The sequence below is a fragment of the Tasmannia lanceolata genome, unplaced genomic scaffold (assembly GCF_043159265.1).
Source record: "Tasmannia lanceolata isolate RefF3 unplaced genomic scaffold, GAP_Taslan_0.1 ptg000007l, whole genome shotgun sequence".
In the NCBI taxonomy this organism is placed as follows: domain Eukaryota; kingdom Viridiplantae; phylum Streptophyta; class Magnoliopsida; order Canellales; family Winteraceae; genus Tasmannia; species Tasmannia lanceolata.
Genome location: NW_027518684.1, coordinates 6719797 through 6733121, shown reverse-complemented (window position 1 = coordinate 6733121; position 13325 = coordinate 6719797). Strand labels below are relative to the sequence as shown.

General features: G+C 38.7%; 2 protein-coding genes across 4 annotated transcripts; one reads left to right on the top strand and one right to left on the bottom strand.

Moving 5' to 3' along the window:
* The first annotated feature begins 384 nt into the window (after positions 1 to 384).
* On the top strand, positions 385 to 2652 carry LOC143881643 (uncharacterized). Its single transcript, XM_077384854.1, has 3 exons — positions 385 to 721; positions 807 to 936; positions 1205 to 2652. The coding sequence occupies exons 1-3, from the start codon at positions 586 to 588 to the stop codon at positions 1653 to 1655; spliced, it is 717 nt and encodes a 238-aa protein (XP_077240969.1). The 5' UTR covers positions 385 to 585; the 3' UTR covers positions 1656 to 2652.
* Positions 2653 to 2730: 78 nt separating this feature from the next.
* LOC143881644 (ubiquitin-like protein ATG12) lies at positions 2731 to 13110 on the bottom strand. Of its 3 annotated transcripts, none has more exons than XM_077384855.1 (7): positions 12917 to 13100; positions 12416 to 12479; positions 12234 to 12292; positions 5415 to 5483; positions 5266 to 5328; positions 3575 to 3646; positions 2731 to 2924 (listed from the first exon to the last, which is right to left on the bottom strand). In XM_077384855.1, the coding sequence occupies exons 2-6, from the start codon at positions 12441 to 12443 to the stop codon at positions 3587 to 3589; spliced, it is 279 nt and encodes a 92-aa protein (XP_077240970.1). In that variant the 5' UTR covers positions 12444 to 12479; positions 12917 to 13100; the 3' UTR covers positions 2731 to 2924; positions 3575 to 3586. The 3 variants fall into 3 exon arrangements, with proteins under 3 accessions (XP_077240970.1, XP_077240971.1, XP_077240972.1); XM_077384856.1 differs by having other exon boundaries at positions 2864 to 3083; positions 12917 to 13106; XM_077384857.1 differs by lacking the exons at positions 2731 to 2924; positions 3575 to 3646 and adding an exon at positions 4108 to 4343 and having other exon boundaries at positions 12917 to 13110.
* Between the last annotated feature and the right edge of the window lie 215 nt (positions 13111 to 13325).

The window sequence follows — 13325 nt, the reverse complement described above, 5'->3', positions numbered from 1 at the left end:
CCGAGACTTATGCCGAAGAACCACACCCGTCCGAGACTCATTCTGTGTTTATACTTTACTGATTGGATGTTGATAGCATCTTTAGTATTGGAACAGCCATTAAAACCTAATTAAAAAAGTGTCACCTCTCTGAGTATTGTAGAAGCCATTAAAAGCCTCTTTTTTTTTATTTGATGGGCAAGCTGGGGTTAGGCCGGACTCAGGCAAGATATTAAGAAACAGAAAAATTACAACCTAGTGAAGATCGACCCCGAGGAATCTTTTTTTACAATAGCAACAGTCATTAAAAGCTAATTTAAAAAATGTAAACCAAAATGAGTAGTGCCGTTATCAAAATATGGTAGAATAAAAAATTATATAGAGAAACCTAGGCAAATGGGTTCTTGTCATATGTATAAATAAAGGCATGATTAGTGCCTCTTCTCCTTCACCAAGAAGGGTGGATAAAGGGACCATCCAATCCTTTCAAGCAACAAAGAGTCCCATGTTTTCGAAAAAACTTCCTTTTCTCTAAGAATCAGATTATTCTTTCTAGTATCTCATCACTACCTTCACTATACACACATAAAGAAAGAGAAAAAGGCCATGCCTGAAATGACCAGGAGATCTGTGAAAGCTGATGTGAACAAAAGAGCATGGACACCCGACGAAGATAGAAAACTATCTCAATGTATCAAACACCACGGGGAAAAGCGGTGGCGATTAGTTCCAATTAAAGCAGGTCTTAGCTCAACGTCTAAACCAAAACCCAACTTCTTAAAACTGCTTATCTTTATTATAATCTCTGTGGGTGCGTGTTTTTTCAGGGCTGGATCGATGTGGGAAGAGTTGCAGGCTGAGATGGTTGAATTATCTGAGACCCAACATCAAAAGAGGCAATTTCTCAGACCAAGAAGAGGACTTGATGATCAGGCTCCATAAACTCTTAGGAAATAGGTTAGTTTAATCAAGGTAACTGATATTGGCAGTACCATGTTTTGATAATTGCACTAACTCACCTTTTCTTTTCATTTTTAATTGGCTTCTGATAGCTTTTTGGGAACTGTAATAAACTTTGACAGCTGGTTAAATAATAAAAGACAAGGTGATTTAGTGCAATTATAAAAAAAAACATGATAGTGCAATATCAGAGGCCTTAATTAGTCTCCATAAACCCTTTTTTTATAATTTGTTTTTGTTTGTTTGCTAACTGGTGTTTTTTCAGGTGGTCTTTGATTGCTAGAAGGCTACCAGGAAGAACTGATAATGAAGTAAAGAACTATTGGAATTCTCATTTGAGCAAGAGAATGAACAAGCAGAGGGAAAAACCAAGTGGGAATTCAACACAAGAGCTTAAAGCCAACGGATCTAATGGCTTAGACGAGGGAAATTCAAAGGTGACAGAAAAGAGTCCCTTAAACAAAGCTGGAGATCCAAAACCTGAATTTAATGTGAATGAGTTCTTCGAGTTCTCTGAAGATGAAACAGGAGGGCCTCTTTTTTTAAGTTCTTGTGAAGAGAAACACAAGGGAAGATTGGATGAGTTGGTCTCTAAAGAAGGCCCATCATTGAGGGTTGAGTGGGTGAGAGAATTACTTGAGCTGGATGAGTGTTTGTGTGGATTTCAAGGTGCTGGAGGAGAGGAAGAGTACAGGAACCTTGTTTCCCTTACATGAATTTGGTCCAGTTACTCTCTTGTCGTCACTTGTAGAGAAATACAATGGGGTGAATATTCTACATTTTTATCTTTTTGTGTTTTACTTTTGGGGATTGCATATTTTCTCTCTGGAGGAATGTTTTAGATATGAACAGTCCAGTTGATAGGCCTTGCTTTGGATCATAGTTTCAAAACTCTCCCACATCAACTCCGTTTTACCTTGGCCACATCTTTGTCCGAGTCCCATTTTGTTCAATTAAACTCCTTTGATTCTCCAGAGTCATGACTACATCTACTGAGTACTCAGCCGTGTCAACCAAGTACTCAGCCGTCATTGTGCCGAGTTTTTTTCCTTTTGAAACACCGGTTTGGATATCTTATGGCCAGAAAAATCATGTATAGCATGTGATTTAACATCCATATATATTTTACTAGGGATTATGTTAAGGTTACATGATTGATATGAATTTTGGGTCATGTGAGATCCAAAGCAAGGCCTATCAAGTGGGTGGCTCAGATCAATCAAAGGTGGGACCCATTATGCTGTAATTCGTGCATGATGTGCTGATCAGTTTACACGAGTGTGGACCTTGGATGATGAGGCATTTAGTAATACACTTTGGCATGAGTCATGGCACTTGCATTAGGGTTTTATCAAATTATGGCAATAATCAAAGTTTTTGGCTCTGAAATATGAAACCCAAAAGAAAAAACAGAGAAAGAAATCAAAGAGACAAGAAAAGATGCTTAGAAGCAGCTTTTTATTCAGAGGTGTATTGGCATCATCCTTGTGTCGTACGTTAGCAATGAATAGTTGAATGACTAAAACCTAAGAGGTGTTGGAATCATCCTCTCGTCTTATGTTACGCAAAGTGAGCACCATCATTCAACCACGAGGTTCTCTCATGTTTGATTTGAGAGCTTGCTAAATGTTCACATATTACTGGGTCTTTTTTTCCCTATCACTATACCACAGCCACAAGTAGAAAGCTAAAAGAAACAGAGCTTTTCATGTTTGTTTGCTTTTTTCCTGGTTGCAAAAAGTAGTTAAATGAGTAGTTTTCCCAGCATTGCCCACAATTCTTTCAAGGATGTAGAAAAGTATTCTATGGTCATCATGCAGATGAAGTAAAGAAATGAATTTATTACTCTCATATCCATTCTATAAAAAAGTTTTATACATCAAATTCTCCATCTATGCAAATGATCATTTACACAAGTATACCGTAGCTTGCATGTATATCCTTTTAGACTCCGAACTTTATCTCCCATTTTAGGCCTCCGATTTCTGCGGGGACAATAATAAGACTATTGAGTATCGCGCGGACAATAAAGTTGCATTACACATACAGCTGTAATAATAGTACGAGTTCCCTTCAATCAAATCAATAAGAACATAACCAGCCCCACCTTCCTCTTTCTTCTGGAACCCATTTGAGAGGGATCTCTGTCCAGGAAGTGGTAAAAAAACGACAGACCATAAATCTTTTGAAGGTTTTCTACACATATTTGAGTCCAATAATCAGTTTTGAACTCACAATCGGTTTCAAAATCCAAAACAAACAGGAAATTAATCTGCCATTTACTTTATGTGAGTGGCAGGGACTAATAATAATAAAAAGGCTGATATCAGCCATCTAAAATCGGTTCACCTCTACCAGTGCTTGAAGCAAATCAGTTAAAAGTTTATACACAGAATTCAGACGCTAAGGCCCAGTTCGTCTAATGTTATCCCAACCGATTGTGAGTGCCAAACCGATTATTGGACTCAATTACGTTTAAATTTGAGTCCCATAATCGGTTTAACACTCACAATCGATTGTCATAATCTTAAACGAACGTGGCCTAAAAGAACGTAATGGATAGGAAGTTATGGAAAATGCTTAAACAATTGTATTGTCAATTATGAGATTGAAGGAATGCAGAACAAATCCTTACCACCATTGGCTCCTAACCCCAAGCCATAGAGCAAGCGTAATTAACCACCAGTTTCCCGTCGAACCCGAAATTCTGTTATTTCAAAGTCAAGGCATGTTAATACAATTTTTTTTTTTTGAAAATTGACTTTTATAAAGGAGCAAAAGCGGGCAGGGTACAAGATGTCCCCAAGTCCCCCAGATTACAATAGCCGATAGCTTACATTCAATAAGACCAAATTACAATTGAGGATCCCGCAATTCCGGATCCGTATATAGCGACATCCTTTGCATGTTAATACAATATGGATATAGGAAATACACACACACATACATATTCATGTCATGAAGCATAGAATTCAGTCAAGACTTCAAGTCTACAGTAGACAAACTCAGTTTTAATATGTCAGTTTGATGTAGGAGGCCACTCTTTTATGTTTTCCAATGATATTCTATATGGAATTATGAATTCATAAATTTTATTGTGATTCAGTGTCAGATGATTTTTTATTTTATTTTTAATAAATATTCGTGTTAGATGATACAATGGAAAAATATAAACATTGTGAAATATGAAATTTGGGATATCTATCGTTTATCAGATAACAATACTATGTTTATGTCATACAGAACTCTTTAAGTTTTATGGATTTTTGAAAGGAATACTCGTTGCAGTTACAGAACCGCCCAGTCTAGGGTATCTGCAGTTTGAAATGGGCAAGTTGCCTTAAAAAACAGGCTACCTCCTCCTCCTCTGCAACTAGACTGTTCTGCAACTGCCCCTAGCATTCCTGTAATTTTTAAATGATTAGACAAGTTAATCTACATAGAAGGAATAGATTTTAACCATATATGAACTATAACATACATAGATTTTTTTGCTTATGTCCTCTCTTTGGTTTTGTTGGCTTTTGCATATGTAATTTCTGTTTTTGTTCTGACCACGTCGGTCTTGATCAGCAATAAAATCTTCATCATTTCAAAAAAAAAAAAAAGAACTATAACATACATATTTACAGGTTTTAATAGGGAGAGGTCATGCGGTCCTCTAATTTTTTTTTCTTTCTTTTGAATGATTCTTTTGGTCCTCAAATTGGAATTGCATCAGAAAATTCTGGTTTTACCCATTCTGATTGGTGAGTGATGTATTTGACAGTGGGACGTCCCTGTATTCTCATAGACTCAGAGCTCACATTGGTTGGTTACACCAGTGGAGTGCCAGGACCAAATTTTAAGATGTGATTTCCAAGAGTTGAGGACCACTAAATCAGTCCGCCTTTTAATATGCCCAATGTCAAAGGGGCTGTTTGGATACATGGATTTTAGAATCCGGGTTTTAGTTTGAAAGCGGTGTAAAATTCTGGATTTTACAATCCATTATCCTGGATTTTAAGTAAGAAATCCGGGTTCTAGAAATCACTCTCCCATCATGAGATTTCTAAAACCCGGAAACACAAGGCGATCTCCTACTCTCTCGCTCGATGGAAAAAAGGGCAAGAAATCAGAAAACAATGGACGGTCTCCTCTTGTCTCCCATCCGGGATTTTGAGGAAATCCAAGATTCTAAAATCCACGTATCCAAACGGCCCCAAAATGATACCCCTTAATTCATGATATGGAATGGCAGAAATGTTAAGAATATCATTAGAAAATGTACACTAGAAGCAACAAAGACTACAAAACAGGAGATAATTAATCCAAAAAACAGCTTACATTATATAGATCGATCACCAATTCATCGGGATTAGGTGAAAAGGCACTGTTGACATACACAAACTGTCGAGTCAAAGGGAGATGATTAGTACTTCCACACAGAGCATTGACACTGAACATAATGGTATATTTTTTTAGTAAGTACTTACAAGTGTGTCCCTATGAAGTTGGCGGCGAAGAAAGTCAATGACCCTTGCAAATTTTTCACTTCCATCCATCTGCCAATTCCAGAATTATATTACCATGCATATACTGGGGTTTATAAATGAAAGTCTAGTCAATTATCTAACTGGAATCTCGATCTTGCAGTAAAGCAATCTAACATAGTGAAACTGCAATTAATCAAACTTCAAAGTAGATGGCGAATAGACATATTTAAAAGCTTCATCAATAAATAAAAAAAATCCAACCAGCACAAATTAGCTTTTGCATGTGAAAGAAACATAATGAAATTGAAGATCAACCCACTAGTGAGTTTAGATGAAATTACCAAAAAAAAGACCCCAAGAATGACCATTGATGATGCAGTCATTAATTATGAAAGAAAGACCCCCTCCTATTAAAACTTCAGGAAAATTATCGTAGAAAGAATGGAAGGAAGAGGGTCAAAGTAGACCCGAACAAGTGATGCGATATCAACAGAGAGCCAATGCGTGGGAGCCGAGTTAAGTTGTTGATTCTGTTTTATTTGCCATTTCGTTTTGGTTAGTGGAACGGAATATATCGGTGTTTCGGTCATTTCGGCGTATAGTTTCGGAAAAAACGCTTCAACCAGATGACCTGTTTCTCTACCGTTTTTCGGGATGAAATGAATCTAAATTTACAACTAAGGAGCTGAGTGAAAGCCCCTCCTAAAGGTTTTCTTAAATTAAATCTTGATGGGTCCTGCCTGGGTAATCCGGGTCCAGCTGGGGTTGGAGGGCTATGCAGGGATTCCCGAAGGGTGGTATCGTGGGCTTTTGCAGGTCCAATTGGAAGGTCTGACTCATCTGAAGCGGAAGTAAGGGCTGCATATCAGGGGATAAAACACCTAAGTGATGATTATTATGATAGGGTGATTGTGGAGAGAGATTCTTCAAATGTAATTAGGTGATTACCTGGGAGAGTGGCTCCCCCGTGGAGATTCCTTAGTTACTTGAGAAAATTTATGTTCTCATTTCAGAGTCGTCGTCTATAGTTTTTAAGCATGTTAGACGCGAAGCAAATGGTAAGGCGGATTCTCTCACTAGATCTGGAGTACATAAAGTGGGGTTGGAGTGGTTCGATTTCCTTCCCCCGTGAGAAGTTTGTTCTGTATTTTCCATTGTATTTTGTTGTCTTTTTATGCTTTTCCTCTTTGTATTTCTGGTGGACCATCTCGGTTCCTTTTTCAATATATTGCCATTGCAAAAAAAAAAAAAAAAAAGGAGCTTAGTGAAAGCCTCAATTCCCTGATTTTCTCTGACTGAAGAATTACTTAGGGTATTTTTCTGGAATTTTTCAAGTTTGTGGTGCTACCGAGAGTAAAATAAAGTAAAACCAGCAAGAGGATGTATTTTAATATCAGAAATCAACCCAAAACAAATAGCAAGCAAATAAGAAGGAAGAAAACTTAGCTGGTTCATCTATTTCAAAACCCAAAACCCACATTCCCATGGATAAAACTTTTTTGGGGTTTTTGCAAAAGAAGTCTTCTAGTTTGCTTTATTTGCAAAAAAGGTCTTCTACTTTGACAATTTAAAAATAGAGTCGGATTTTAAAACTCCTTCCAAACATTCAAGAAGTCGGCAAAAACAGCGGAATTGGGGTTGATCATATTTGAGTGAATTTTGCAAATCAGGACATGCCATTTATTTGTGACCAAAATACCCACAGGTGGATTGTTTTTTTACTCATAAAAAAGACCAAAACATCCTTATTTGTAAAAAGATGAAAATTAGTTAAGAAAAAGACTGTGATGCTCAATAATATTTTTTGACAGGGTGGGTCCCACCACCTCAACTCAAACTCATGCATTGGGTGGGGCCCACCATTTTGCCTCATGTTTTTATCTGTAGGCACCCACACCCATGTATAAGGTAGGGCCCATGAATTTACACCACATGTTTTGATGGGGTGGGCCCATTTTTTTACACACATACATAACTTTGGCCAAGAATGCTAGTATATATGGAGATGATATTCGCACACCCTTGATTAAAAAGATGTCATTGGCCATTATGGGTATTTTGGTCTTTTTACAAGGTAACTTTTGTCTTTTCACATATGAGGATAATCTAATCTTGTAAGGAGTAAAACACAGTCCACCATGGGTATTTTGGTCACAAATTGATGGCAAGATCTGATTTACAAATTTGATTGAAATGTGATGACTCTATTTGCAAATTGTCAAACTAGAAGACTCTTTTTGCAAATAAGGCAAACTAGATGACTTCTTATGAAAAAATCCCAACTTTTTTTTAATGGTTGCAAATTTCATTCTCCCATAGATAAAAACTCCTCCAACAATATTTAGTGAAAGCCCAAAATACCCCTACTCATTAAACACTAACTTAGAGGAAAAGACTAATGTGCCCCCAAACCTCATAATTAGGAATAAACTATTATAAAGGATGTAGAAAACTCTTTAATAAATAAGAGTTTTTGCCTATTAGTCCCTAGGTTGTAAACTATTGGCTAATTAGCCATAAAAAAGTATCTATTATCCAAAAAGTTAGCATTTAAGAGAATAATATCTAAAGCATCCCTAGAATTAACTTTCTTCAATTAAGCTTCACCATTTTATCAAAAATTACAATATTATCTTTAATATCTTGAACCTTAAATCTTAATCCTAAGCGAAAATTCATGACCTACTTTCCCATTTCCTCTTCTTCCTTGAAACAAAAAAAAAATCCTAGCTCCACCCACAGCACAAATTTGGGTGCGGAGTCAAGGTGATCTTAAGCAGGTGCAGTCTCAAAGGTGGTGATAGCAACATCCATCGAGGTCGATGGGGCCGATAAGGGGTGGGGTTAGGGTTGGGTCGCGGCGCGGCGCGGCGCGGGGAGTGGGGATTCGCCGCCAATGCCAACAACATTTCTTCCTCTTCGAAAAAATCATCCGCAAGTAATTCTTATATCTACTTTTACCTTTATCCCCAATCCCATATTTGCTCTCCATCAAACCCTTACCCAAGGAAGCAGCATCCCACCTAGTCTCCTCAATTGAAGAACCTCTAGAAGAACTACGTCAACCACCACTTTTCCTTTTCCAACATTCATAGCATCATTCAAAAAAGAGGAAGGCAGGACCCAACTGGGTCTTCCACCATTGCCATCAGATATCCTTTAGGGTTTGTTTGGTGGTGCGGCATAGACTCGATTAGTAGTGGAATAAGTAGTCAATAGGGAGGAGACAAGCATTGGATTTGCCTAGAACTTACCTCGGAGAATAGTGGTAAGTAGTGTTCGGTTGTCAACCTCGTAGAGTAGTGGTAGCGAGTGTCATTACCAATATAGAGAGGAGAGAGAGAGAATGAGTGGGCGAGAGAAAGCATCATTCCCAAGAAATCCAAGCAAAATTCCACTTTTTGTGGACTTTGGCTTGGATATCATAGGGGGGGGGGGGGACAAGGGTGACAGATTGCTAGCCATGCAATTATTAGCCAAGATACATCCATGGGAGTCACCTAGAATGTCAACGCTATATTGTAAACCGAACAAGGGATTTTGCTAATGTGGCACCCAAATGCCAAGCAAAACCCCTAAGCCATCCCAGCCGGTGTTTAAAAACGCGGATGTGACGCAGAACTCGGCCAAGAAAAATCCTTGTCGACTCGGCGCAGACGCGATCATAACTCGGGAGAGTCAAAGGAATTTATTGACTCTATAGGGCAAAACGTGGAATTCGGATGTGGTGCAACGCAGAACGTGGCCAAGGTAAAAAGGAGTCGACTCGGGCGAGCTCCTTGTCGAGTCAAGGAGTTTTTAAACACTATTCCCAGTTTTTGTGAGGGTGTGTTTGGTTGCACAAAAGCCAAGGGGGCTTAGGGATTGTTTGGCATTTTGGTACCACGTCAGCAAAATTCCTAGTGTGGTTGCCAATATAGCATTGAGCTCCATGAGATGTCTCATGGGTAATTATTGGATGTCTGTTGAGGCATTCTTGTCCTCTCCTTATAACTTCCAAGACAAAATCCACAAAAAAGGTAGAATTTTGCTTGAAATTTCTTGGAATGGTGCTTGTTCTCTCACCCTCTCTCTCTCTCTCATCTCTATTTTGGTAATGATACCCCCTAATTATTCCCCTACTCTTTTAGTCTTTGTCGCACAACCAACCATTACTTAGCACTATTCTCCAAGGTAATTCTTGCCAAATTCAATGCTCTTCTCCTCTCTGTTGACTATTATTCCACTACTCTGAGTCTATAATGCGCAACCAAACATACCACAAGGTGAATCTGAAATCTGCTTCCTCTCGACAACAAATTCATACCGACAACCCACGTTCATCACCTTCTACTATCACGGTTGAAATCAGCTTCAAGAGCACTGCCGGCAGCCTAAGGACATCAACAAGCTGCAAAGCAAAGCCCGGTCGCCGCCACATTGTTATCTCAACTCTCAATCAAAAAAGAATTACCATCGAGGTGTGGCCAGAAGTCGTTGCTGGCTAGTTAACCGACCCTAGGCATGCTCGTGGCCCAACGAAAGAATTCCTCACCATGTATCTCTAGATCCCAACAGAAGGACTCCCCTTTGCCTCAGACTGGGGGAGAGAGAGAGAGTTGCGATGGGAGTAAAAAAGCTAATTGGGGACTTCAAACTTTTCCAAAAGTTTCATGGATGGAAATGAGTATTAAAGAAGCAAAAGAAAGAGAAGTTGGACAAAACCCATCGCAAACCCTAGAATCAAAACAAAAAAGCAGAAAAACAACATAGTTAATAGCATTGCTTGCATGTGATCTTGATCCTTCATTCATGAGTCTCTTTGGGAATAAATTTTGGAAAACATGGCACCCAATTATGCAACAGCATCGTTTCTCATCCTCCAATATTGGGGCAAACATATATTATAGATTGTTGCCACGAAGCCTACTTGAGATGCTTTATAGGAACTAAACCTAAACAATGGCTCCAATGGCTTTCCTTAGCCGAGTAGTGGTACAACACAACTCGCCATGCACCTATCAATTGCACCCCTTTTGAGGTTGTTTTTGGCCATGTAACACCACCACTCTAGCATATAATGAGTCATTAGTACACAAGGTTGACATCTAACTCCGCGGCACCATGTCATGTCACGTCATCTCAGGGAAATTTCATAGCAGAACCAAGAACACATGAAGATGCAAGCTGATAGGGGTTGACAATAGAGAAAATTATCAGTTGCGGGCATTGTTAATGTGTGCCTGCAACCATATTGGCAATGACTGTAGCTTCTTGTAGCAACTTGAAGTTGTCCTCATACTATTATAGAAACGAAAGGAACGGTTTCGAAGCCAGTTGTCCTCATACTATTATAGACCTGAAAGGATTGGTTTTGAAGCCTACAAGTTGGAGCTCCCAATCCAACAGCAAAATTCACAACGTATTTAATGTTTCTAGCCTCAAGAAATACATTGGCCACCTTCATCGCCCCTTTTTTCTGATGATGGCATATTTGAAGTCCAGCCACTTTGTGTTCCTGACTTCTTCTTTTTTTTAATGGTCACTTCGTGTTCTTGATCGACACACCATTAGTAAAAACAATGTTAGTATAGTGGATGGGTACCTCCAAAAATGACAGTGACAAGGGAACCCTGGTTCAACCTTGAGGTCAATGTTCTTTCGATCGGGGACAGAATGATAGGACTCCATAATACAAGGCCCCTGTGATCCGTGAAAGGTCACGTAGATCATGTAATAAATCAATAACTCTAAATGATATTCTCACAAGATTATTGATGTGGACTTGGCGGCGGAAACAACGAAGAAAAGGTCAATATCTATTCATGAGTCTAAAAGTGTATGACCAGATGTGAAAATATGTGTAAAATGTGCAAGATTGAACATGAAATGGACTTGTTTATCATGAAATTAAGGACAGGTGGTTGTCAGTTCTTAAATCTAAGATCATATTCGATCTTCAGCATGAAAACAAAAAAGATATATGAAAGAAATTCAAGAACAAAACAAGAAAATTGAAAGATCTAACGAAAGAATCGGAAAACAAAACAAGATAATATGAAAGAATTCAAGGATAGATTTCAAGAAAAGTAGAGACAAGAACACAAAACCCTTGTGATCTCCACGTCAGGGTTCGGATCCGATACAATGGCAGCCAATCCGTCCAACGAGGTGCGCACAGAACTCGCCTTCATAAGGCCCGTACCTTTTTAAATGTCAAAAAACTAACTAAAATTCTACCCCTGCCCCTATTTATAGAAAGTCTAGTCCTCTTCACCAACTCACTATGGACCACGCTCAAACACTACTGACCACACTTTCCACACACTTACTCTTCACTATGTGTACATACTACATACAACCTTGTAATCACACACCACTAACACCACATCATATTATAGCCCTTGATTCATGCTGCAAGCCAATCTTGATCGTTGATCCGCATCCAAGCCACGTCGTGGCTCCTTTGTCTTGAATCACAGCCAAAATGGTGCATTGCCTTGGCCCGATCTACATCAATTATCTTCTCTAACTAATAATGATGACAAATGCAGTTACCTGTTTCTTTGGATCGATTGGGCAGATTTGAATTTGAGTAATTGTAATGGCCTATCATGCTGGGCTTAGATTTAAGAATCTTTTTTCCTCCTTTTTCTATCTAAGATCATGTAAACATCAGTTGTACTTGTAACCGGGCATTATTTTCAGTATATGAATGATCGAAGGCCTGCCTTAGTCTCAAAATTAATGCTAAATTAGTCTGCTATTCGTTAGAATTATTCAAATCCTAACACACACACACACACACACACACACACACACACACACACACAGAGTTACCTTAAACTTAGCTTGCTTGAGTATAGGAGCGTCACCGGTTGCCCTCAAGTGCACCACCACTGTAAAAAATAAATAAATAAATTAAAAAAAAAAAAAAAAAAAAACAGAGAAGGAAGATGAAGGAATCAAAAACTAAACAGTACATTGGAGCTCAATCAAACCCAGAAAGGTTAGGGATTAACCTTTGCGGGGGGAGGACACTGCTGCCATATCTGGAACACACCGTTCAAATCGTCCTGAGCCCTCCTGCCATCGATCATAGATATATTTTACCTTTTTTTTCCTTACAAGAGAAGAAGAAAGCGGGCTCCGTCTCAAGTCTCAACACTCAAAATGACAAGAAGCCTTAACCATCAACTTGTGTTAGAATTCTTAGCTAGAGAACCACCGCCACAATTCGATATAAAATTACCAAAAAAAAAAAATCTTAGAAATAAATCCACAAAACCCTATACTCAACAAATTATCAATTTGATTTCCAAACTCCGTTGTATATCACGATCCTGTCGATTGTCGAATTAAAACAAGCACGGAGGCCATTGAAGAGAGTAATGGAGGCTAAAACTCAAAATATAAGGAATGAAATTAGTTAGAATTCAGAGAAGAAAACCCTAGGTTAACAAACAAGCTAGCATGCATCCGCAGAACAGAAGAAAAACAGATCGATGCAGAAGAATTCTTACTAGAAATCGGCGAACCTGATTGATCAAACCTTCGCCGTGAAATTGAAAGGAGAAAACAATAATTCTAGGGTTTTCTTCTGTTTTTTCCTTTATTTGTAATGGAGAACGTAATTCTCGTACTCCCCTGCTACGAGGTGAATTTTAGAGTGGTAATATCATTTTCGCGGGAGAGAGAGAGAGGGTGATCTGAACCGTCCATTTGATAGACCTTGGTTTGGGTATCTTATGACCGAAACAGAATGTAATAATTTCAATACTGGATGAATGGCGTGCCATATAAGATCTAAAGCAGGGCCTATCGAGTCAACGGTTGAGATCAATCAAAGGTGGGACCAACTATGCCTCAGTTACTTAGCATGGGCATCTCATTGGAGTACAATGAGGTTGTGGCCTACCGAAAGAAGGCTCC